We start from the raw sequence: 27,202 nt of genomic DNA, 5'->3' as shown, positions 1-27,202 counted from the left end.
GAGAGAGCAGAACAGAATTAGAGAGCAGCTGCCCATTATCTTAACCTACTTGTGTAGTTTACCTTTAACAAAGAACTCAAGGAAAGAATTGAACTGCTCCTATTGGTTGCCTTTCTCTTTTTCCCTAAGGGAGTAAAATACGAATATTAAAGGAATAAAATACATCTTTTACCTCTCTCTGTAGGCTGTTTCACAGCGTGTGTTACAACTTCTGGCTATTCCAATTAAAGACAACCCTAAGCCAAGAGTGAACGTGAAGAAATAGAAACAATGGTGGTACAGGCTTGTATGGGGCTGTCTTACCAACCCAAGCAGCAGCAGGATTTTAGTGTATATAAATATCTGTAGCATCACCTCTCTCACCCAAGCTTTGGACAGAAAACATAGTTGATTGTTTCACTTTTTTAGAAATTGCTTTTTTAGAGAACAAGTTCATTAGAATACCACCAGAAGAAATCCTCAGTAAGAAAACTAAGACTTTGTTCTCCAGCAGAGAAATTCAAAGTAGAACTGTAGGTAAATGCACCCTTGAAATAAACACATTTTTCCGAAGGCGAAGATGAATCTGAACTTGGCACACTGGCTTGCCTTTGTGATAAAAGCAACAACTGTTACGAAGTACCATGCTGCTGATAGTTCTGGCCCGTAGTTCAGGTAATTAAGACACTGTGACAAACCTTGGGTTTGAATGTCACTTTGAGATATTTATTATTTTTGCCTCATTTCATGAGTACAGTTCACCTTTTAGCCCTAACAATTATCTTAGAAATTGTTCTACTGGTCATGAAAAAGATCAAAGGCATGAACCCTAATGATATATGTGCCTGTGTGCATGTATTGTGGTGGTGTCATCTTACACCAGCAACTACATTTTAACCTTTAAGTGTTTGTAACATTTTTGCTTTGAATAAGGAAGATTCCTTCCATACCACAATGATGGCAATCCGCCCTCCAACATCTCCGACTACAGTGATTGGTGGTTTTTCTTTGGCCATCATCACTAGAAAAAAACACACAAAACTTAGCATTGATATATCAGAAGAGGAATATACATACATGCACACATACATATTTCATTCATTTCATAAAATGGTTTTGCCACTGAATAAGGTTCTCAAAGCTTCTCCATCATCTAATCTAATGTGGCCCCAGGCTGCCAAGAACCAGAACAACTCAGAAGGACCTCCCTGGGATCAGAGGCTCGGGAAGACTTCCCAGGATGAAAAAGAATCCTGTCTACAGCCTCCAGGAGGTTGTGATGCTTTAAGGAAAGGAGTTGTCTAAATTTTGTGGTGCTATGGAGGCTGAGGCTTGGGTCAAGACATGAATGGATTATGAGTGCAGACCAAAGAGCAAGAGGCAAGAGGACAAGGAGAATGGAAAGAGTAGATGGAGCAGAGACCAGGCCAACCTGACTGTTGGTGAGAATGAAAAGACCAGTCACTATCCTTTCCCCCAGAGTTTACATCTCTACCCCAAGGAGACAAGCTAGGAGAAGGATTGGTGGGGTTATCCCTGATCTTATCTGAGAGGCAATGACCATACTCCAAATCACACAGCCACATCCCACAAGAACTACACTAGAATTCTTTAAAAAAAAAAGTTTTTCATAAGGGCTAAGTAACAGAATTTGGAAGTTCTCAAGAATTAGTTCCACTTAGGCTAAAAAAACCTGGGATAGAAATTAGGGTGTAGAAACTTAGAACAAGCTCTAACCTTGTATAAAAGAAAGTAAAGCTTAAGACTGAAAAATTCATTTTCTTTCAAAATGAATGAACTAAGGGAAATATTTTGAGTATATTGACACAAGTCATTGAACTTTGGGGATTTCTTCACTTACTACCAAAGGGAATATATCCAATCCTATTTTACTCTAAAGCTCAGTGAACAGAAGTTCATTGAACTCAGTTGGTAATGAGCTGAAAAGAAATGACTTTTATTGGCAAATTTAAAATGTTTATTTCCTAACTTCCTATTTAAGAAAAAAAATTACCAATAGCAATTTTATTTCCTGCATTTTGGAGGCTAAGAAGCCCCAAAGCTCCTGTACATCAATGTTATTTTAAAAAGGGAAATGCTACCAATGGGAGCAATTAAACTGTCTCTTCTTTAATTCTGTTTTTAAGATGAACCACACAGGTGGGTAGTTATAATGACCTACCCACTTCTTGACATGTGATCCCTTTTCTTGATAATTTTTTTTCTTCTGTAAAAAGAGAAAAAAATGGCAGGCCAACATCTACCCATAACCACACCAGAAGTAGTCAAACTTTGTTCCACTTAATGGAGAAAACATGACAGTCAACTTCGTGGTCAGTTTCCTACTAAAAAAAAATCTTTCCCCTTCCCTCCACCCAAAACCTTTTATTCCCCCCACACCCCAATTCAAAAACAGAGTGGGAAGCAAAATACAGAAAAATGTCTGTGACCAAATGGTTTCCTTCTAAAAGCAGAATTTTTTATCTGTGTTTTTAAAGAAAACTGGACAAAACTTGTTAAGACAATTCCAAAAATTATTAAAAACCTTTAGGAAAGGGTGGAAGTATTAAGTATTATATACAAAAGGCACCAAGAAAACCAAAAGACAAAAGGGTAGAGAGAACCGAAAGGCATTTTACATTAAAAAGCAATTCTCCCTAATAACTGAAACACATAATAGTTGTTTTTTTAAATGATGTGTGATATAGGATTAAAGAAATGCCATGAGTAAAAAACAGACAAAAACCCCCCACAAAACACTAAACCACCAGAAGCTGTTCTTTTAAGCTTTCTTATGTTCTGCCATTTCATCAAGAAAAACCTTTTTAAAGAACAAAGCTAATCCTGGAGGCTAATTTTGGTCAAAACCTACTGTTTAAAACTAAGTCAACAAGCAGAAGTAGTTACAACAATCTTTTTTTTTTACTAGGGCAATGGGGGTTAAGTGACTTGCCCAGGGTCATACAGTAAGTATCAAGTATCTGAGAGCAGATTTGAACTCAGGTCCTCCTGAATCCAGGGCTGGTGATTTATCCACTGCACCACCTAGTTGCCCTCTACAACATTCTTTTAAAGGGTCTTTTTTTTGGTTTGTTTTTGGTGAGGCAATTGGGGTTAAGTGACTTGCCCAAGGTCACACAGCTAGTAAGTGTTAAGTGTCTGAGGCCGGATTTGAACTCAGGTACTCCTGACTCCAGGGCTGGTGATTTATCCACTGCGCCACCTACCTTCCCCTAAAGAGTTTTTTTAAGGTAGCCCTTGTAAGCCAGCCATGACAGTCACTGCTGGGTCTGTAGCTAACCCAGAGGATCAAGAACTAACAACCCTATCACAACTACTTCATTACAGCCAAATAAATGCTTGTTGGATTAGAATGGACTTGAGTGAAGGAAATACCTGCCTTGCTAACATACTAAGAGAAGATGGAGGAAGAGAAGTTTCTTCATTCCTCATCCATCTCAGCTGGTGTCTTTATAGCTTAATAGAAAAGGGTACTCAACACAAGTTGGATGCTAAATATTTAAGATAGAGAAAACACAGACAGGTCAAGAACAGACACTCAGTTAAAATGTAACCCAAAGCCTGTCACAATGTCAGGCAAAAAAGGTACAATAAAAAGAAGCCAGAAAGTGTGGGCCCCATGATAAGTTGTCATCCCTTCTGTAAACTCACACTCAAACTGACTACTTTGTATGTGTGTGTATAATGAGCTAGGCCAGCCCACAGATGTATTTCTTTTTTGTTTTGTTTTGTTTTGTTTTTGTGGGGCAATGGGGGTTAAGTGACTTGCCCAAGGTCACACAGCCAGTAAGTGTCACGTGTCTGAGGCCAGATTTGAACTCAGGAACTCGTGAATCCAGGGCCGGTGCTTTATCCATTGCGCCACCTAGCTGCCCCCACAGATGTATTTCTAATTAGAAATGAGCTCTAGTCTCAGTTATGCTCAAAAAAAAAAAATTTTAAGGCTGTAATGGTAGGATAAAGCAAGTTGGGTAAGTGGAGGTGACACTCTTTTTATAAACAAATACATTATGTAAAAAATTCATTCTTTAAACAGTACTAGAAAATGATAGCAACTTTTTTTGAACTAAACAATGTCCAGAGCCTTTCTAATCAATGATGGTCTATCTCATATATGGCAATATTAATGGTGAAGTGCTAGCATTTCTTATTCTCCCTCTCTTATGGGAAATATCTTTACATGTAAGCAGTGGTTGCATTGTTTGTTTGTTTTTTGGGGTTTTTTGGCAGGGCAATGGGGGTTAAGTGACTTGCCCAGGGTCACACAGCTAGTAAGTATCAAGTGTCTGAGGCCGGATTTGAACTCAGGTCCTTCTGAATCCAGGGCCAGCGCTTTAACCACTGCTCCATCTAGCTGCCCCAGTTGCATTGTTTAGACTGCTATAAAGTACAATATTCCAACCTAATTTTGTACTGTTTTTTGAAAATAATTAGTATTGCTATAGACAACAGTTTTGGGTAAGCATTTAACTTACTAATATTATATACCAGTAAAGAACTGACGACGTGTCTTCCTAACTTCTCATGCTCAGGCCTCGTGGTAGAGAAAACAGGGAGAGAGCTCCAGCACAGCAGTTAGCATGAGCAGGAGAAAAGCACTCAAAAGACCCACGCTATCCTCCAGAGAGACAGCATGTGGTCTCAAGGAGACCCAACAAAGTTCATAAGACCTACAAGCCAGAGAGCCAAGATGCTTGCCAAGCCAAGGGCAGGTCCTGGCTTCTTGCCAGGGTTTTTATCCTCTTTAGATAGATGTGGGTCATTATACATTGATCAAAGTAATTGGTTAGCATCATTCAATTCCATTCATTGACATGATCTGGAGGTGGTCCACATTAAAATTAACCCAGGCAAACTTTGCTTAAAGCAAAGTCTATTACTTAGGTGTGGTTTGATACCATCAACCCTCCTCTGAGCTAGATAAGAGTCTATCTCCATTTCTTTTGTTCCCTTGCATTGGTCCCAAATAAGATTAGCTGAAGTTTCTGAAGAATTTGCTTTCAAGAAACTGATCCCTGGATCCCCCAAGAAATCCCTTATTAATCATTATTTTCTCACAGTACCAGTATATGGGGCATACAAAATTGGGAGTCATGATGGCAAGAGGGCACAACAATATCTGTGAAGCAGATTTTGGAACAGTTTTTTTTTTAGGATGAGAACAGTCTATCATATAACCCATCTAAAGGACAAGAACATTACCTTTTCTTTTCCAGTGACCATATATACATCAAATAACAAAGACTGGAAGTCTTTTTACTATAGCATAGTTTGGGGCAACTAACTCTTTAAGAGAATAAAAGGTCACAGTGGGTTTATAGCTTGAAAAGCAAAAGAACCACCTTTTAAAAATTTTAAATCATCATTTTAAAGAATCTTTTAAGATAAAAACCTAAGAGGGGCAGGGGGAAGAGAAGGGGAAAAGAGAATGAAGGAGGAGAGGGAAGAAATATTCAGGTGAATTTATTCAATACTAACTCAAAAGCCTCTCTAGAACCAAATTAATGGCTGATTACATTATGAATATAGATTTTGTTAAGAATGGGGGGCAGCTGGGTGGTGCAGTGTATAGAGCACCGGACCTGGAGTCAGGAGGACCTGAGTTCAAATCTAGCCTAAGACACTTAACATTTACTAGCTGTGTGACCCCCAGGCAAGTCACTTAACCCCAATTGCCTCACCAAAAAAAAAAAAAAAAAAAGAACGGGAATATGGGAGAAAGATAAAGGTTATCACAAAGCCCTTAGTTGAACTATCTTTCCATAGGTGATAATTCTGACAGACTCAGAGCCTTTAATACAATATTTCAATAATCAAAAATATATGAAATGGGATTTAAAATAAGGGTTTCTGGATTCGAATGCACATTCTAAGTCCAAATAAAATACTCTTCTTTCTACAGTGATCTCCTATAGGTCTTACATGTGTTGAAAGAGATGTGATAAACTATTGTGTGACAAGAACACTAAACTGTTACTAAATGTCACACATGCTATTTCAAACATCCGTCTTCTTGAAAGGAGTACAGTTTCATAACAAATACATTGGTTAACATAGTGTATCCTCATCTCACTGAAACACCCCAATAACTAACTGGTATTGAAGGGCACTTAATTTTGGAAAGCATAATTCCATGTTGCAAAGTTGTTTTTTGGAACTTTTTCAACTTGTGCAAATGTGTAAAGAAATATCATCTTTAAGCTATGATAAGCTCTGACAAGCTGGTACCAGAATAACCAAATCAAAATAGAATTCCATTATGTGTAATAACCAGGTATTAAAGGAGAAAGTTATTACTTTGCTTCCTGTAAATGAATTTGTTTTACTTCCATGAAAGATTTCTCCCATGCTGAGAATGTGTGGAGACAAAGCAATGTTTACATGGCGAAAATATCAGAATGGTGGGTATTCCTTATGTTCCCATTTTTCCTGATTAGTTACTCAACTATCTTAAGCAGACTTAACTAAAAAGTCTATCCAGACAGTTCTTTGATTTACATGAAGTTGCATTAGGCAAACCTGACTTCACATAAAAAATTCTGAGAGAAATCCTCATTCTGAAAAAGTACTACAAACAAACCCAAAAAAAATCCCTTCAAAGTGAAAGCAGACAGGGCGGCTAGGTGGCTCAGTGGATAAAGCACCAGCCCTGGAGTCAGGAGGACCTGAGTTCAAATCTGACCTCAGACACTTGACACTTACCAGCTGTGTGACCCTGGGCAAGTCACTTAATCCCACCGCCCCGCAAAAACAAAACAAAACAAAAACAAAGTGAAAGCAGAAGAACAGAGAGATGGATCTGGACTGGGGTTTGGCTGGAGACTTCCTGGGAGAGACTCCTCTGCCTACCTGTCCTGTGTAGCCCTTCTATATAGGTTTATACTGTCCTTGAATTCTGTGCAGCCCACCCCCCCTTGGGTGTGGCTACTTTCCTATTTCCCTCCCTTTTTACATTGAGGTCAGTGGCTAAAAGGTAGTCTGCAAAGCCTAGAAGCACAGGAGCAACATGGAATAAAAAAACAAACAAAAAAACGACGAAGAGCCTCTGAAGACCTAATTTTGCTTTCAACATAGTATCATTTAGAATGAAAAGCTGCTGGGTTTTTTGTTTGGTTGGTTTTTTGGTAGGGGGTTTTGGGTTAGTACTTAGTAAAACATGTATATTGTAGGCCCGACATTTGAACTACCTTTACGCCTTCTCCAAGCAAAGATTATAGCTAGGCCATGACTAATGTGTTGCCTGCACCTGCCTACAGTCTTGTCTAGATGTAATATGCTGCTGTGGATCATAATTACAACAATTATGTTAAATTCTTTTAAAGAGGAGCCCCTATCAAAATGGACAAAAGGAGGGGGCGGCTAGGTGACGCAGTGGATAGAGCACCGGCCCTGGAGTCAGGAGTACCTGAGTTCAAATCTGGCCTCAGACACTTAACACTTACTAGCTGTGTGACCCTGGGCAAGTCACTTAACCCCAATTGCCTCACTAAAAAAAAAAAAATGGACAAAAGGAAAAACACTTCAGATGGACAAATTATACTAGAACAAAAATTTGATTTAAACAAATGGAATGAATGTGGTCACAGTAACTTTAAAATGAGACAAGATGGAAGGGCAGCTAGGTGGCACAGTGGATAAAGCACTGGCCCTGGATTCAGGAGGACCTGAGTTCAAATCTGGCCTCAGACACTTGACACTTACTAGCTGTGTGACCCTGGGCAAGTCACTTGGCCCTCACTGCCCCGCAAAAAAAAAAAAAAGAGACAAGATATCAAAATGCCCACATCTATAGCATGGAATATTATAAAACATTAAGGAGAAATAAAAGAAAAGGGCAAAGATGCATTCAGGTTTTTTTGTTGGTTTTCAAACAACTATAAGGACTAAAAGTATAACAAGGACAGAGTCAGCTATAACTGAAGGTTGCAATTTTAAAAAAAGCATCTTAGTGTGCAAGCCTTCAGACAAATCTTCAAATTTACTTAAATCAGTGAAAGAAAATGGAAATGAAGAGGATGGTGAAGAAACTTTAAAAATTTTGGTCAGTTCAAATGATTTAAAAATGGATTTTGATTAAATAATGCTAAAATTACTAGAGGCAACCAACACAGATGACACAGCAGCAGAATAATTTAAAGTGGATACACTAATCAACACATTTTTTTTTAAGTGAGGCAATTGGGGTTAAGTGACTTGCCCAGGGTCACACAGCTAGTAAGTGTTAAGTGTCTGAGACTGGATTTAAACTCAGGTACTCCTGACTCCAGGGCCTTCGCTCTATCCACTGCGCCACCTAACTGCCCCCCCCAACACATTTTTAATGTGAATAAAACAGGCTTATTCTGAGAACAGATGCCTTCCAGAACTTATATTTCTAAGAAAGAAAAAGCTCGACCTGGATTTAAAGTGCCTAAGGATTTCCCAACATTTTTATTGAGAAGTAATGTAGAAGGGGATTTTAAATTAAAATGAATGCTTATCCATCTGGAAATCCATGCACTCTCAGTGGCTGTAACCACTGGTTCCAGCTAGTTATTGGTGAAAAGCATTCCTGATTTTAGATAATGCCCTGGGTCATCCAATTACACTTGGTTCATCTTGTAAGAACATGAGAACAAATTGCCAAGATGTGGCTGCTAAATATTTCACAGAATGGTGTTTTCTTTACATCACCAATGTAGACTTATCCTTTAGTACAATACTGAGTAGTTTTTAAAAAGTTGCTTTCTATAACTAATGCTTTGTAATAAATCTGAAGCAAAAACACATTTTTCTTATCATTTGATGTTACTGTAAATTTCCATTGGGTTGAAACCAATGACATGTAAATAATTATAATTTTGAGTAGTGTGAACTTGAATGATAATGACCACTCCAAGGGATTGCTTAGTCTTAGTAGAATTAGGAACTAGCTGTGAAAACAAAGGCATTACTTGCTGACTGATATTAGGAGATTTGGACACCATGCAATAGGCTAAGCCTGTTCTCTAATTTTCAGACTAAAATATGAGTAGAAAAAAGTCACCTGATCACCAGGCTCCAGTTTCCATTTAATGGATTATTCCCATTTAAAAAAAAAACCTGCCCATTTTACTAAAATGAAAAACTTAGAATTCTAATCTTCCCTTATATTATTTCATTTTAAAGTTTTAAATATCTGATCCTTAAAGTGCTAAATGCTGTCTATACTGTTTTATCTGTCCTTATACCTCCTTCTAATGTATATTAAATAATGGTGGCAAAACTTAGGCTGGATTTATATTAACAAAGGGTTACTTTTCCCACTAGGGCTATTCATAGTGATAAAACCACACATCTGGAAAGGACCACAAAGAACTTATATAAGCCTCTCAAATCACTGAAGAGGAAACTGAGGCCCAGCAAGGGAAAAGTAACAACTAAAGTCTCCTGATGTCTTGGCTCAGTGCCCTTTATATAAATACTGTTCTTCAAAAGAAGGGTATAAAAACAAAGATAATCTTACAAGGCAACTCAAGACCAGGGTGTACAGTGGCATTTTTGACCATTGGAGGAGAATGACGCCCATCATCCATGTCGAGCTCTGTACACTGTGCTTCTCCATGTATTACAGCTAAACCCAGGCGAAGTCTCTCAGCATATGATTGGGCCCTAGGAGAAAACCCAATAATATTCATGAAAAAGAACCCTAAGAATCACTTCATCAGTATTTACAACCATTCCATTAAGTACCAACACACTCAGTATTTAGTAAAAAAGTATGGTCTGACCCTCAATTTGAATATATATCTTGTGAAGATGGTGGATTCTTTTGGTACTAAATAGGAAAAACATATTTACACCAGTGTTATGGGTTCAGTAAGGTCTGCTTAAACAAATTTTAATGTCCTATGTTCAATATTATGACACAATAACCCCCACCATGGGAAAGAGGTGCACAACCAGAAGTGTCCTGAAAACCAAAGTCAGAAAAATGCTCATTGTTCCAGCTGCTTTCCTTTTCCTAAGAATTTTGAACAAGAACTTAACGTTCTCTCAAAAGAATACAAATAATGATATCTTTAAAGGGTGGAAATAGCAGGTACCAATTTGAAAAGAGCCTACTTATATCAACAAAACCTGACTGTAGTACAAGAGCCACAGAGAGCTATTAAAGTAACATTCTGATAAAGGAGCAAATGTAGGAAATAACTTCCTACATGTTTGACTTATTTACCTTTTTGCAGCATCAGGAGATTTGGCTACAATGACTGCATTTCTGTAATTTGGAATCTAGAATGGGAAGAAAAAAAGAAACAAAAACATCACTTGATATTACTACTCACACAATTTGATAAAAAATCAGATGTAAAAATCAGGAAATGAAAGAGCAACATACTAGGACAACTAGAGAAGAACCATTAAAACATATTGGTCATTTAAAATCAGCAAAAAACAAAGAAAAAACCACTACAGCTATTATCACTCGGGATAGAAATAATTAAATTCTGAATCTTCATGCTTGGAAAGAGTAAACAGATCACCAAAAGGACTGGAAACGGCAATCTTTTTTTCATCCTACAAATAACATGATGCAGCACACGTGGCTTGTTGATGGGAAGGCTGAGTTAGCTTATGCTTACTCTAATTAGAATAGACCTCTGTGAGAAACATTATCTGTTCTGCCTTTTAGATGTTCAAATCCTACACCAGAAAAAGAACAAAGTAACACAATATTTTTAAAGAGGACTACTATGTTTTTGCTAGTTGGCATAAGAGAAGAGTTTTCTCACTTCTTCTTGGATATACTGAAGTAGGAAAGGTGATGCTCTAAGGTTGTCCACAGGAAAGCTGAAAAAGCCTTGTATTTCCTTTTGATGAAGGTCCATAGTTATAATGTGTGTTAAACCTGAAATTTTAAAACAAAAAATTAAAATGTTCTCACCTACAAATAGCGATACACTGGACAACATCTTGTGGTCTAACTAAGGATCCCTGAGAGAAAGAGTGGCGAGTGATGCTGGCAGCTCAACAAACGTGGCTTCAACAAGTCAGTTACACACGGGTCCTTTTAACATCACACCTCAAAGAGAATTACTGACACAAAGGATGCACCAGGCCGAACTGAGAAACAAAATAAGTTTGTTCCTACTTAGAGTTTGTTTGAACTTGATCCTGAAAACTCAGCAAAGAACAGAGAAGATAAAAGAAGAAATGTAAATAATAGGTCAATATATACTGAAACACTAAGAGATGTAGATGACAATAGTTTGACTAAGATACTTATAGAAAGAATGTGAAGCAGTGCTGGAACGAGTAGCAAACTGGGAAAATAAAATAGCAAAGTGAAAATATCAAAAGCAAAATGATTTATAGATTTAACCATAAATTGTTATTCCTGCTTATTTGATGTAGAAGAAAAGCCAATTGACAGGCGTGAAAGCAAAATAATGGTGGGAAAATAAGCTACCTTAGTAAAAAAATCAGAAACACCAGAAAAAGATGGTATATGGAACGAAGAGATTTGGTTTTATTTTTTTAAAGCTGTCATATAACTATTAAATGAAAAACAAATGGACAGGAACAGAATTAGCAGATTAAGAAACACAAATACGTGAAGCCAGGCCAAAAGGTAAAAAGACTAGTAGGATGACAAGACTAATATCTACAGACTAAAGAAATGCAAGAGGTTGGCAGAGAAAAAAGAGAAGAGTCTATGCCAAAATTAACACTAGAGATCTATTAAAATTCTACAGAAACCAAAGGACTGAAACCGTGCAAATGACCAGCAAAATTCACACTTGCTTTTATTCTCTTTATTCATCTATTCATTCTTTTATTTACTCATTCATAACACATTCACACACATATATATGTGGATGTAGATATAATGTATATGTGTGTATAGAAAGAAAAAAATATTCTGGAGGAGGGTTAGTGAGGAGCGTTCAAAGGTTCACATCTGGATATTTGGCTCTGATCCACCTTCAATAATGCCAAAAGTGATGGAATATACAATTCTTCTATTTTTGGTTGCACTTACCTGCTTTGGCTAACATAGAAGCTAGGAGCTTGCACACAATGGAACCTCTCTTTCTCATTTTGCTTTGTTTGCTGTAGGGAAAGTAAGGGATGACTCCAATAATATTTCTGGCACAGGCAGTCTTCAGCGCGTAGGCCATGATCAGTAACTCCATAACAGCCGTGTTCACATCTCTAAAACATTAAAATCTAACCATTAGAATTATTTTCATTTTTTAATCCTGAAAATTATTCCAATTCCAGCCAACCTCTGGCACTTGGACCCTATGCCAAGTTTTTTGGGAATGCTGGCATATTTGTAACTGTGGGGATCATTTCAGACCCCAACCACTGGTCACCAGATTCCGTGCAAGGCACCATGATGTGACATCAACAGCCACCTGCTTGTACAATTCTCAGGTCTTACGGCACCTGAACTATCTTTACCAAGGACAAAAAACTAATCACCAAAAAGAAAAAGGAAAATACTATTGCAGTTGAACTCAAAGATCTGTTCTCTCTAAGGAATAAGCTTTATTTTTTATTTCCAACCTCCCAGTCTGGGCTGCTGGAAGAAAAGAGAAGTGGTAGGATGTAAGTGGTGTGAAGGTAGAACATCATCTGGCAACTGACTGGATATGTGGTTTTGGAGTAAGAGTAAAGTAAGGGGGCAGCTAGGTGGTGCAGTGGTTAAAGCACTGGCCCTGGAGTCAGGAGTACCTGAGTTCAAATCCGGCCTCAGACACTTAACACTTACTAGCTGTGTGACCCTGGGCAAGTCACTTAACCCCAATTGCCTCACTAAAAAAAAAAAAAGAGTAAAGTAAGGAGTCAGAAAAGAGATTGTGAGAATCACTGTGACTGGCAGTACCATAAACACTAACAGGGAGGTCTGGAAATGGGGTGTTTTGGGGTTGGTTTTGTTTTTTTTGGGGGAGGGGGAGAAGAATATAATTATATGTGTGATCCAGACCATAATCCATATGACATCCTGTTCTACCTCAAATGTAAAGAGAATAGAAGGGTCCTCATTCACTGTCATCAAGTACAGAATCTACCCTCTTCAGCCACAAAGATTATAATATGAGGGACAGGAGGTAGGGACGAATTTTCCAACAATACCTGTATATATTCAGCTAAGAAGTGGGTTACAGAATTGGGGAGTGCTGGGGATAAGGGTAGGTATGGTTGTGTTGGAGTTGAGAGCAATGATTGGTTATCAAAACAACGAGGGAATAGTCAACCTCCAACTGGTTGATCACATACATTCACTGGGGTCAAGCCACTACTCTCACTTTTCATACCATTTTCATATACTAGCATCTCATTTTTTTCTGAATCCAAGAAAAAAAAAATCTGCTTGTCTATTTTTTATACATCTTTCATTTGATACACACTCCAATTTTTAACCCCCCCCAAAAAAAGGGGAGCTTAATGGTATATTTAGAGCTATTTATACTACCTACCTTTCTAATTCTGAATTATAACAAAATATAACTATAAAGACATAATGTGGGGGCAGCTAGGTGGCGCAGTGGATAAAGCACTGGCCCTGGATTCAGGAGGACCTGAGTTCAAATCAGACCTCAGACACTTGACACTTACTAGCTGTGTGGCTCTAGGAAAGTCACTTAACCCTCACTGCCATTCCCCCCAAAAAAGACAATGCATAACAATCACTCTAATATTCTATAATCTATATGGTCTAGGCATGTCCTACTACAACATTATATTTTCAGGAAATGACTAAGTACTCTAACAGCTGGTTTTCTGAGAGTGAAAAGCATTTCCAAAACTGATTCCAACCATAAAGTGGAGAATAAAAGTTGATCTACTTGGGGGAAAAAGCTAAACCAGATGCGGCAGAGACCAGATAGCACATGATATTCTGTGCCCACAGTCCCCCACCTCTTTATTGAGAGGGAAATGTGTCTTATCATTTGTTCTCTGGAAGGAAGATTGAACATTCCAATGAATCAGAATTCAGCTGCCATATATGAATGTTTTCATTAACAACAGTGACAGGCCAACTGTTACTTCTTTATACATGTGAATGTGTTCCACCTTGTTTAGTCACTCTCCAGCCAGTGATGTAATTTAGCTGCCAGCACCAGAACTTCCACCAGAGGGAAACCAGCCCTCATTGCACTGTAGTCCTGAATAAGAAAGTTCTCAGACCTGCCCTCCCCACTTCATCATACATTTGGATCTTTTATCAAAAGGAAAACATAGAGCAAAGATAACAGAGAAATTTATATCCTGTTACAGTGATTCTGGATTGCTCCTCTCTGCCTGAGCTGAACACAACTGTCACTGGTTCCATGTTCAAAGGGGAGAAACATCGGGGACCCTTCAGCATGTTGCTCTTCTCTACAGTTCATGTATTTTTGCCTTTTCCTTCAGATGCTGCCTTATCTTGTTAGTTGGTATGAGACTCTCCCTCTCCAGAGAATTCAAGATTTAACAAATATCTATTATCTTTTCCTCCTGTATATAGATTACTGGGGAAGGAGTAGGAGAGGATCTAAGTTTAGATGAGTCCTTGTAGTCATGGAATTACTCAAGTAATAGGAGAACAATAAGACCCAAACACAGATAATATTACAAGGTAAGTGCATTGAAGAATCAAGGTAGCCCAGTGGGTAGAGCCTGGGAGTCAGGAAGACCTGAGTTCAAATCCAGTTTTAGATACTTACTAGCTGTGTAACCCTGGGCAAGTCACTTAACCTCCCATACCTCAGTTTCCTCAACTGTAAAATGAGTTGGAGCGGGAAATAGCAAACCTTTCCAGTGTCTTTACCAAGAAAACCTCAAATGGGGTCTGTAAGAGTTACACAACCAAAAAGACCAAACAACAAAGTACATTAGAGAGGTATAAAACAAAGTGCTATGTAAAACTCAAGAGGAGGAGTTGTAACCACAGCGGGAAGACCAGAGGAAGTCTTATGTTGGGCTTTAATGGATGGGTATGAATTCATGTGGTAGAGAGGGAAAGAAAACATTTCAGGCAAGGGAATAGTATGAACAAAGAAGGAAGGGAAAACAGACATTGGAGTTAAAAATTCAAAGAATGAAACAATCCCTACTAGAAAGGAATTTATGGGGCAGCTAGATGGCACAGTGGATAGAGCACCGGCCCTGGAGTCAGGAGTACCTGAGTTCAAATCTGGCCTCAGACTCTTGACACTTACTAGCTGTGTGACCCTGGGCAAGTCACTTAACCCCAATTGCCTCACTAAAAAAAAAAAAAAAAAGGAACATATTCTAATGGAGAAGACAAGGATGTTAGTTAGTATTATTATTAAAGTATAAAAATTAAAAAAAAATAAACACAAGCCCCCCCCCCAAAGGGGGGGAGGAATGACCAGACACAAGTAGACAAATTATGTGCCAGCAAAACAGAAGTCAAAGGGAAATGATTAGTATCTATAAAAATTTGAAAACCTTAAAAAAGAAAGAAAGAAAGAAAGAAAGAAATGATGAGCAAGTGGATTTTGGGGGCAACTAGGTGGCACAGTGGATAAAGCACCGGCCCTGGATTCAGGAGAACCCGAATTCAAATCCAGCCTCAGACACTTGACACTGTGTGACCCTGGGCAAGTCACTTAATCCTCATTGCCCGCCCCCCCCCAATAAATTTGAAAACCTAAAACTAAAAAACAAAAAGAGACCTTAAATAGCTCAATCTCAAGGGGAAAAAAAGATCAAGCTATAAATGAATTGCTGAAAAAAAGAATTCAACAAGTGAATTTTTTCAAATATTTTCAAATAGAAGGCATTCTACCAAATTCTTTTGAGGCAAATATAGTCTTGTTATTCAGACCAAGGAGAAACAAAGAAAGAATTACATAATCCACTAATGAACTAAGGAAAAAAAAATTGAAATCCTCAAAGGGAGCCTAGAGAAATATCTAGGAAAACAGTTCAGCATAACAAAGTTGGGTTCATACTAGGAGAGCAAGGAAGGTTCATCAGTAGGAATCAATAAACATTTATTAATCACCTGTTTGCTAGACTTACAAAGACAAAAGAAAAAAGTCCTGCCTTCAACAGAAAGTTCACATTCTATGTGGAAAGCAATTACTATTTTAGATGTTGCTTATTTTGGTTTTTTTTTTCCCACAAGAACAAAGTTCAATCTAAAAAGGCAAAGAACTGTGATGTAAAGACAAAAGGCATCCATCAACTTCGAAGAAAAGCCCAGACTAAGAATCGCAAAATTGTAGCAATTTAGGACCATTTAGTATATAAAAGTGAGCGGTTGTATGAATTTCATAGAATTTCAGAGGTGAAAAGGACTATGAAATTATCAAGCTATTATCAAAGTAAAGAAATTGAGTTAATAATTGCCCAAGGTAACTCAGCTAGTTACTGGTATAGTTTACAGCATTTTCTGTGACTCACATGTAACAAACATGTAAATGTTTGTTAAAAATAAATAATTCACGATACCAGTTTAGTCTATGAAGAAAAGATTAAAATCTAAAATGTTATAAAAGACAAAAATCCTATAACAATGACATGAGGTCATCAAGTTCAATTATAGCACAATAAAGAAGGCATTAAAACACTGACAACCAATTATAACCCATCATGAATGACACTGACAGATTTTGTCGGACATTTAATCATCAAGGTTCTTCTTTGGTGCTCTATATAGAGGCTTGTCAAGAGACAGAAAGTATAGAGTGATTAAATTTAAATTAATGCCCCATGGCATTCACCCTTAAAAATCATGATTGATGCTGTCCCAGTTTTACTCAAGAGAAATTCGTTCTGCTTACCGACTCTTATTATTTTAAAATTAAGATTACTGCAAATACTGACTTGTTTGTAATGGTTATTATTTCTTTTTTTTCTTTTGCAGGGCAATAAGGGTTAAGTGACTTGCCTAGAGTCACACAGCTATTAAATGTCAAGTGTCTGAGGCCGGATTTGAACTCAGGTACTCCTGAATCCAAGGTCAGTGCTTTATCCACTGTGCCACCTAGCTGCCCCATAATGGTTATTATTTCTAGAGCTCTCATAGGCACACATCAACTGCAACATAACTTATTTTCCCAACTACCCAAATCACTTCAGGAATAGCAAGATATTAGTGAAATTACAACTAAATGATCTGTCTTGGGAACCTTTCAGGGTTTGTTGAGTCGTGTTTGACTCTTTGAGACCCCATTATGAGGTTTTCTTGGCAAAGAGTTACTGGAGTGGTTTTCTATTTCCTTCTCCAGTAAGATTAAGGCAAACAGAGGTTAAGGGATTTGCCCAGAGTCACACAGCTAGTTAAGTGACTCCAGGTCCAGTGTTCTATCCACTGAGCCACCTAACTGCCCCTTTTAATTCAGATGAAGAAATTTCAAAGGACGAATAGCTTTTGAATCCCCTACATACAGAATCTGTTACACTTAAAGTGAGTGCTAAGTACTTTGTTGAAATGACTCTCAATTTCAGGTGCTAAAAGAAAAAAGGAATTTATATAAAGACATTCCTATTCCCAGTAATGCTTATAACACTGGAAAACTTGGAAACAAGTCACACATAATTAAATAGGGGAGTGGCTAAGCAAAGTAAGACATGTTAACATGATGGAATACCTCATGTAACCAAGTCTTTCCTTGGATTTTCTTCTTATTTCACAGGTACTTGATGAAGAGCATATGGTCTATCCAATAGTTATCCCATGTTCTCACTAACAGAAAAGGCTTCTCTTTCTTTCTGGTCATACATTTCTTTGATGACAATTGATGACATCTTTTGTATCATTTCTTACATCAGCGTGCTTCACAACAAGAATGTCAAGATGGCTGAGTTACTTTACTGCCCTAATGGTCACTGAACAAGAATCTCCTATTCAGACCATCAACGGCTATGTGAATGTTTATAGACTGTCTAAAAACGGTGTAATTCTTGGCACACTTCCAACCCTTTTTCCCCTCCCCTGAAATGTTTGTATGTTCTTTGTTTCCTGGTTTGTAGAGGCTCAAGAATTCATCACCAAATGACCAGATGATGAGCTTCTCTTGTATTTAGGGGAGGTTGGTCCTTGGAAAGAAGTTGGTTACCAGGTTTGTATATGCTAATTTCAACAATAAAAGCGTTAACAAAAAAACCTAGTAGCAAATGTGCTATTGAGGTGGGTACATTAAAGTTCCTCAAGTTTATTTAAACCAAGTCAAATCAAACCAAAAACAACTGATGCTTTGAACACCAAACAGTTTGGGGGGAGAGGGGGCAGGAAGGCCGTCAACTAGGTAAAGAAACCTCCTGCTGCATTAATTCCATTTTGCTCAAATTCAACCACCAGAGGAACGTAGTCCGGTGAAAGAATGTACCAAAGTGCAGGCCTTTGCCATGTTGATAATTTCAACATTCAGAAGACAGAGGAGAAATTAAATATCCCTGCAATGTTGATCAAGGCCATTTAGAGAAAAAAGGTCTCTAGAGACTGAGATCTATGAAACTGTGTTTTCCTTGTATATCTCCACCAGGGCCTAGCACAATGATCTTATTAATTGGAAAGTAACATAACCCCCAAATTGATTTGAATTTATTCCCTTCTGGTAACTTAAAAAAACTTATAAATACAAAAATATTCATAACTGCTCTATATGTGACAGAAAACAAAAACCTGTAAAACAGCCAAGTGGAGAATGGCTAAATAAATGGTAGTATAGCAGAGAGAAGAGCACTGGGGCTGGAGTCAGGAAGACCTAAATTCAAATCCAGCCCCAGATAATGGCTGTATGACCCTGGGCAAGTCACTTGACTGCTGTTTGCCTCAGTCACAGAAATCCTATAAACAGGAAGAACTGCTCAAGGAAGTAGATTTTGCTCTAATGAGCACATAGTTGCATGAACCTAAAAATTATATTTTGGAAAAAGTATATAATACTACATAAGTTCCTTGAAAGGAAAGAGACATATATAAGTGAGCTCTAACCTTGGTATTGTCTGTATAATGAAGATATCTTGACCACGGACAGATTCTTTTATTTCAACTCTTGTTTCTGAAAAGAGAAAAGATTTTAAACAAATAGTTTATAGCTCAAATAATATAGCTGAAAGTATATTATAAAAAAGTAGTTTTCTTATCAATCAATAAACATTTATAAAGTACCTACTATGTGTCAAGCTCTGTGCTTAAGTGCTGAGGATATAAAAAGGATCTTACAATCTAATGGGGAAGACAACAAGCAAACAAATATATAAAAAGCAAGCTATGTACAGGATGAATAGGAAATAATTAACAGAGAAGGCAGTAGAACTAAGAAGGATTGTGAAAGGCCTCCTCTAGAAGATGAGGATTTTAGCTGGAACTTAAAGAAAGCCAAAGAGGTCAGTAATTAGAAGAGGAAGGAGAGCATTCATTCTGAGCATGGAGGACGGCCAGAGAAAACGCCCAGGGCTGAGAGATGAAGTTTCTTATTTCTGCAACAGCCACAAAAACAGTGTCACTGGGCTGAAGAGTCCATATTAGGGAGTAAGGTTAAGAAGACTGGAAAGGTAGGAGGGGCATAGGTTATAAAGAAAGGGCTTTGTGTGTTTATTCTTGGAGGCAAGGGGAAGTCATTCAGGTTTACATGATCAGACCTGTACTTTAGGAAAATCACTTTAAGGGCTGAATGGATTGATTGGAGTAGGGAGACTTGACACAGGCGGACGAAGTCCAGGTGTGAGGTGACAGGAAGGCATGGCTGCACTAGAGTGGTGGCAGTGCCAGAGGAGAAAAGGGGATGTATTTGAGACAGGCTACGAAGATGAAATTACTAGGCCTTTGCAACAGCTTGGATATGGGGGATGAGAGAGAGAGCAAGGAATCCAGGATGACTTCTAGGTGGTGAAGCTGATGGATTGGGAAGATGGTGTTGCTGCTACAGTAATAGGGAAGGTGAGCAGCTAGAAATCTTTTTAATTCCCTTTTTGTTTTTAATTTTCTTCTTAGTGTGTACTCAATTATCAACAAATACAAAAGTTTCAATATACAAAGGACCGAATAAAACACTGAACTTGTTACATGGTTTTAAACACTTAAAAAAATTTTTTTTTAACTTTTTTTTGTTTTTGGTGGGGCAATGAGGGTTAAATGACTTGCCCAGGGTCACACAGAAAGTAAGTGTCGTGTCTGAGGCCAGATTTGAACTCAGGTCCTCCTGAATCCAGTGCTGGTGCTTTATCCATTGTGCCACCCAGCTGCTCCTTTTTTTAATTAAAAAGGTAGAAATAAGTTGCTGTTTATGTTTCATTGATGCTTTTTCTGTAGTCTATCACTACTAACTACTAGAAACCCTCACTTGTAACGTTTGTAGAGTTTCATAAAACAAATCAATTCACTGGCCACAGAGGAGGCACTGCATTCAAAATCCCTAGCCTATCACTTCTCTGCCAAGAAGCAGGAAATGTGTTTTACCAACAGTTTTTTTTTTAAAAATACATATTTATTTTCATTTTTCTCAATCTTCATCCTTCTCAACCCTTCCATAACTTTTTTTTTGTTTTTTTGTTTTGTTTTGTTTTAGTGAGGCAATTGGGGTTAAGTGACTTGCCCAGGGTCACACAGCTAGTAAGTGTTTTAAGTGCCTGAGGCTGGCTTTGAACTCAGGTACTCCTGACTCCAGGGCCAGTGCTCTAAAACTTTTTTTTTTTTTGATGAGACAATGAGGGTTAAGTGACTTGCCCAGGGTCAAGTGTCAGGTGTCTGAGGCCGCATTTGAACTCAGGTCCTCTTGACTCCAGGGCCAGTGCTCTTATCCACTGTGCTACCTAGCTGCCCCTACCCATGATTTTTAATGTAATTCTGATAAAATCACAATACAACTTGTTCAGCTGTTCTCCAAACAACACAAACCTTTTGTTTTGGCAAAAATTGCTTCTATTTTTTAACATAGTTGTTTTTCTACCTGTCCTTGACATACTGGGGGTTTGTAACTGATCATAGTTAGTATCCCTAGTTCAAAGGCCATGTGGTGTTTATCAACTTTTTGGGGACATCGTTCCAAACTTTTCCAGAATGATTAAATTTGTCGCTCCATCATATCTCTTCTCCCAAAACTGACAAAATGGCTAGTGTTTCTTTACAGCGACACTTTCTGTAATATCAAAAAACTAGAAACAAAGTCTATCCATTTGTTGAGGAATGGCTAAACAAACTGTGGTAAATGAATGTAATGGATTATTACTATACTTTAAAAAGCAATGAATATGATGAATACAGAGAAGCCTTCAATAGAAAGACTCCAATAAAGTAACTAGACCAGGAAAACAATATCCACAATTAAAACATCAATTGGAACAAGAAATTGAAAATGAATACTGTGAAATTACAGTGAGTCAGGGGAAATGAAAAGGCATCTCCTCCCACTTCTTTGTCTAGGGGAAGTGGACAGTATAGATTTACCAAGGCAGACTTTTTTTATATGTTGGTTAGTCTTGATGGCTTTGTTATCAGGGATTGCTCTCATAGGATGAGAGAGAAATGCATTGGGAAATGTGGGTGATGTAAAAATAAAAAGATAACAAACATAACTTCACTGCTGTATTCCTTTGTCATCTTTGCCTATTTGATGGTTAGTATAACCTTGAAGTTATATTTTTTCCCTATGGTTATTGATAGCTTGCTTTTCTTCTACTGAGGTTAAAAAAAAAGTACTTCTCTTACATTGGAAATATCCAGTAATACAAAAAAAAAAAAAGTCAGTAACATTGAAACAACCTCCTCTCATGTGCCCAAGACTGTTTTTACTAGTACACTGAAGGCTCTTTGAGGGCCAAGGGCAGGGCAGCTAGGTGGCGAAGTGGATAAAGCACGGGCCCTGGATTCAGGAAGACTGGAGTTCAAATCTGACCTCAGACACTTGACATTTACTAGCTGTGTGACCCTGGGCAAGTCACTTAACCTTCACTGCCCCTCAAAAAAACAAAACAAAACAAAAAATACAGAAAAGAAAAAAAGAGAGCCATGGGCTGTATTTTTTACTATTTCTGTCCATAGATTTTAATTGCTTGTTGAATTAATGCTAAAAAGGTAACATTTTCTAAATGGAAATATTTCTGGGACCCTGGATAATGGATAGTGATGTACACTGAGAAAAAGAGAAGAACATAAAGGACAGGAGGCAAGCATGGACCTGGAATCCAGGCTCTGCCACTTACCATGTCTATGAACTTGGAGAAGAGACTTCCCTCTCTAGACCGTTTCCTGATCTGTAAAATCAGGAGGGACCGGCCTAGAAAGTCTCTTCTAGCTCTAAATCTAGGATTCTGTTTATCCCTAGTGTCAAAGAATAAACTTCTTTGTATTCCAAGAGACTCTGAACAGCTTCTTAAAAATGTTGGATAAACAAACTTATTTCCAAACCAAGCTGAGTTAGTGAATAAAGGCAAAATTCTCACCTCCATTTGTCTCCTGGTACACAACAGACTTTCCCAACTCAGCACCAAGACGCCTACAAGGGGAAAAAATGGCAATGGTCATTATAATTGCACGACATACATTTCTTTTTTTGTTGTTTCCATTTACACTGTTACTTACTGAGGTATTGCTTCCCCAATTACTTTACTTTAATTCATATGCTCCCATGCTTCTCTGAATTTTTCATATTTAAGATTTAGTATGGGGCAGCTAGATGGCGCAGTGGATAGAGCACCGGCCCTGGAGTCAGGAGTACCTGAGTTCAAATCCAGCCTCAGACACTTAACACTTACTAGCTGTGTGACCCTGGGCAAGTCACTTAACCCCAATTGCCCGGCAAAAAAAAAAAACAACCGATTTAGTATGGCACAATAATATTCCATTACTATGCCCTAAGGGCTATGGGGCTATGCATACCCTTTAACCCAGCAATACCACTGCTAGGTCTGTATCCCAAAGAGATCATAAAAAAGGGAAAAGGACCCACATGTGCAAAAATATTTATAGCAGCTCTCTTTGTGGTGGCAAATAATTGGAAACTGAGGGGATGCCCATCAATTGGGGAATAGCTGAACAAGTTGTGGTATATGAATGTAAAGGAATACTACTGTGCTGTAAGAAATGATGAGCTGGCAGATTTCAGAAAAAACAAAAGACTTAAGTGGACTGATGCTGAGTGAAGTGAGCAGAATCAGGAGAACATTGTACACAGTAAAAGCAACACTGTGTGATGATCAATTGTGATAGACTTGGCTTTCTCAGCAAATACAATGATCCAAGACAACCCCAAAGAACTCATGATGTAAAATGTTCTCCACATCCAGAAAAAAGAACTGTAGATTCTGAATGAAGATTGAACCATACTGTTTCTACTTTTTTGGGTTTTTTTTTTTTTTTTTGAGATTTCTCCCTTGTGTTCTGATTCTTCCACAACATGACTAATGCAGAAATGTTCGTGAAAAAAACCCATATCAGATTGCTTTGTCTTGGGGAGAGAAGAGAGAGGTAGAAAAATTTGAAACTACAAATCTTATGAAAACAAATGTTGACAACTATCTTTAAATGTAAAGAGAAAATAATAATAAAATACTTTTATGATTACAAATAAATAAGGCTTAAAGTGATGCAGAACCCCCCCATAATATTCCATTATATTTTTGCACCACAATTTTGTTACACCAATCCCCAGTCAATAAGTATCTACTTTGTTTCTAGTTCTTTGCTATCATTGAAGAGCTGTATGAGTATTTTAGGCATATATGTTGAGTTTTTAACTTCCTTGAGGTATGTGCCTACAGTGCTATTTCTGGGTCAAAGCATATAAACATTTAGACACTTTTTAAAGAAAGCGTATTTCCAAATAAGGTTGAATGAATTCACATCTACACTGCCAGTATGCCTTTCTTTGGAGTCCATTCAACACCATTTTTACCAATTTGTGGGGTTTTGAGGTAAAACCACATGGTTGTTTTGATGAATATTCTTCTATTAATAATCTGAAGCAATCTTTCACATGATTGGTTATGTTTACAACTGTTTTGAAAATTATTTATTTTGACAGTATTATATTATTTATTATTTATTTTTATATTTATTATATCATATTATTATTTATTTTATTTTGACAGTATTATATCAGAGGTGCCGCACTACAATGCATACATACACACATCTTTATAGATAGAAACTGAATATATTTCATGTATGGATTCTATAACTAATTCTATTTACCAGGGGCCTCCAATGGATAGATGAAGATTGACTACTTCACTGCAGAGCCTGACCTCATTAACTACAGCTGTGGTTGGCAGCTATGGTTTGGTTTTTATTTTAATGGCTCAGTGAAGTGGTTCTTCTACTACTCCACAAAAGTGGATACAGAAGAACTACTGCCATTAGTGGAGTGGACACAGGCCATTCTCAAAGACAGCCATGAGGGTCTGGATGGCATAGAAGCACTATCCAACACATGTTCTCTTCAGCTCTACCACCAGCACCCTGATGAGTGGCATAATGGTCACCAATTTCTGTAGCCCATGTGCCAGAAAGAAGTCTTTGGAGGCTAAGAATTGAGAATCAAGGGAATGTCCATCAATTGAGAAATGATGGGAAAAGCTGTGTTATATGATTGTAGTGGAATGGACTTGTGCTACAGGAAATGACAAACAGGATGATCCCCGAAAAACCTTGAAAGACTAATGAACATGGATGTATAGTGAAGTGAGCAGAGCTGAAAGGACACTGTGTGTAGTGACAGCAGTATTGTTCAACGAGTAATTGTGAATGACTTAACTACTCTCAGCAGTGCAATGATCCAAGACAATCCCAAGGAACTAATGAGGAAGCTTACTATGCACCCCTATAGAAAGAACTGATAAAAAGAACACTTGTGGATTGTACATATATAACCTGATTGCGATCTTATGGAGGGGGGAGGAAAGGGAGGGAGAGAGGGAGAAAAATTTAGAATTCTAAATCTTATGAAAATAAATGTTGAAAACTACCCTTACATGTAAATGGAAATAAAATAAATGTTTGTTGAAAGAAAAAAAAAAGTCTTTGTCAGGACCTCAGCTTTACAATATTGTAAAAGTCTCATAGTGAGAGAAGAGAGGAATGAGAGAGTTCAAGCCCATGTTTTTCAAGTGAGGAAAGGAAAGGGTATGGCTAAGGGCCACAAATCATGTCCAATGCTACAGACCTGATCTTCAGCACTATCCTATCACTCACAATCACAAGTCTGCCCTTCAATCTTAAACATGACAGACTTTTTTATCTGGGGACTGTTTGATTTTGGTTTTTTGGAAGGGAAAGAAGGATCATGGAATCAGACCTGTGATTTCAACTGGTATGTGGATTCTGAGGTAGAAGTCAGGAGTGGAGCCCAACCCCTCAGTCACCCTGACACAGATCCAGTCCCAGGAAGGCCTCTTTTTCTTTTTTTCCCTCTTTCTCTGGAAACCAAGAATGGCTTGGAAGGTCAGAAGGAGGGAGCTGCTGTGCTGAGATAGGAGTGGAGCCCAACCCAAAAGTCACCCTGACACAGATCCAGTCCCAGGAAGGCCTCACCAGAGAAGGAGACCCCCAGAGCCTCTGAATCAGCTGAAGCACCAGTGTCGTCTGGAACTAAGCTCACAGTCTGGTGAGAGGGCTGAGCCCTTGGCAGGGGGGAGACTACAGGGGTCTATGCTGGTGCTGAGGCAGAACTTGTTTTTTTCATCCCTGCTGGGAACCAGGAGGTAGGCTTGAGTAGCAGTCCCCCCCGCACAGGCTCATTGGAGCTGACAACCACAACACACAAAGCTGGTTGATTAGAAAGTTGGTCTGAGGTCATCTATGGACCAGGGAACAAGCCAGGTGAGTGAAGAACCTGATCTTCCTTAAATCATACCACCTGGGACTTCTGAAGCTTGGGAAACAGTGCCCCACTTTAAGGAGCTAAAAGTCAAGTAAAAGAAAGGCAAGAGGAGCAGTCAGAGAAAGGTAAGGACCACAGAAAGTTTCTTTAGTGACAAGATCGAGGTGCACCTTCAAAGAAAAATGTCAATGTCAGGGCCCCTATATCTAAAGCTTCCAAGAAAAATATGAATTGGTCTCAGGCCATAGAGGCCCCCAAAAAGGACTTTCAAGATAAAATTAGAGAGGTAGAGGAAAAAATGGAAAGAGAAATGAGGGTGATGCAGGAAAGACATGAGAAAAAAGTCAACAACTTGAAAAGCCAAATGGAAAAGCTCTGACAAAAATAATTGCCTAAGAATTAGGATTGAACACATGGAAGCTAGTGACTTTATGAGAAACTAAGACACAATAAAGAAAATCCAAATGAATAAAAAAATATAGGGCAATGGGAAATATCTTTTTGGGAAAACTGCTGACCTGGAAAATAGATCCAGGAGAGATAATCTGAAAATTATTGGTCTACATCATTTTCCGAGAAACCGTCAGGGAAAATTGCCCTGATATTCTAGAAGCAGGAGGGAAAACAGAAATTGAAAGAATCCACCAATCATCTCCTGAAAGATCCCAAAAGGAAAACTCCCAGGAATGTTATAGCCAAATTCCAGAGCTCTCAGGTCAAGGGGAAAATATTGCAAGCTACCAAAAAGAAAGAATTCAAGTACTGTGGAGCCCCAGTCAGGATAGCACAAGATCTAACAGCTTGTACATTAAAGGAGCAGAGGGCATGGAATATGATATTCCAGAGAGCAAAGGAACTGGGATTACAACCAAGAATCATGTATCCAGCAAAACTAAGTATGATCTTGGAGGACTTTCAGGTATTCATGATGAAAAGACCTGAACTGAATGGCAAATTTGACTTTCAAATACAAGACCCTAGAGAACCATAAAAAGTTGGGAGTTGGGGCACATAGCTGGGGTTGTTCAGTGGGTGACTGTCTTATGTCTGAGGCCAGGTTTTGGCTGGGGTCCCCCTGGGTCCAGGGTGGATGCCTTGTCCACTGTGTCACCTAGCTGCCCCATGATGACATCTTTAGGGTAAAACTGAGGGGTGAGAGGAATGCACTGGGGGAGGGGGGAGGGCAGAGGTATCATGGGGGTGAAATCCCACATGAAAGAAACAGGAAAGGTCTTATGAAGTGGGGGAAGAGATGGGGGAGGAGCAGGGCAGTAAATGAACTTTACACTCATCAGAATAGGCTCAAAGACCTTAATCTCAGAGTTGCCTCAAGGAGGGATTAACATACACACACCCAAATTGGGAGTAATCTATTTAATCTGGGCAGTAAATGACCAGTAAATGAACTTTACACTCATCAGAATTGGCTCAAGGAGGGAATACACACTCAATTGGGT

At 38.3% G+C, this 27,202-nt stretch overlaps 1 protein-coding gene across 1 annotated transcript in view; it reads right to left on the bottom strand.

Annotated features, from left to right (window-relative positions):
- The window catches only part of PRPSAP1 (phosphoribosyl pyrophosphate synthetase associated protein 1), a 39,182-nt gene that overhangs the window by 3,570 nt on the left and 8,410 nt on the right, over positions 1 to 27,202 (bottom strand). The window contains exons 2-8 of the mRNA XM_043962496.1: positions 22,369 to 22,421; positions 18,920 to 18,986; positions 12,002 to 12,174; positions 10,752 to 10,867; positions 10,196 to 10,251; positions 9,485 to 9,630; positions 930 to 1,000 (exon numbers count right to left, since the gene is read on the bottom strand). Of these exons, the coding sequence (XP_043818431.1) occupies positions 930 to 1,000; positions 9,485 to 9,630; positions 10,196 to 10,251; positions 10,752 to 10,867; positions 12,002 to 12,174; positions 18,920 to 18,986; positions 22,369 to 22,421 (682 nt within the window). The remainder of the gene's footprint in view (positions 1 to 929; positions 1,001 to 9,484; positions 9,631 to 10,195; positions 10,252 to 10,751; positions 10,868 to 12,001; positions 12,175 to 18,919; positions 18,987 to 22,368; positions 22,422 to 27,202) is intronic.

Source organism: Dromiciops gliroides, chromosome 4 (assembly GCF_019393635.1).
Source record: "Dromiciops gliroides isolate mDroGli1 chromosome 4, mDroGli1.pri, whole genome shotgun sequence".
NCBI lineage: Eukaryota > Metazoa > Chordata > Mammalia > Microbiotheria > Microbiotheriidae > Dromiciops > Dromiciops gliroides.
The sequence above is the reverse complement of the archived record's forward strand: the minus strand, read 5'-3'. Positions and strand labels throughout refer to the sequence as shown.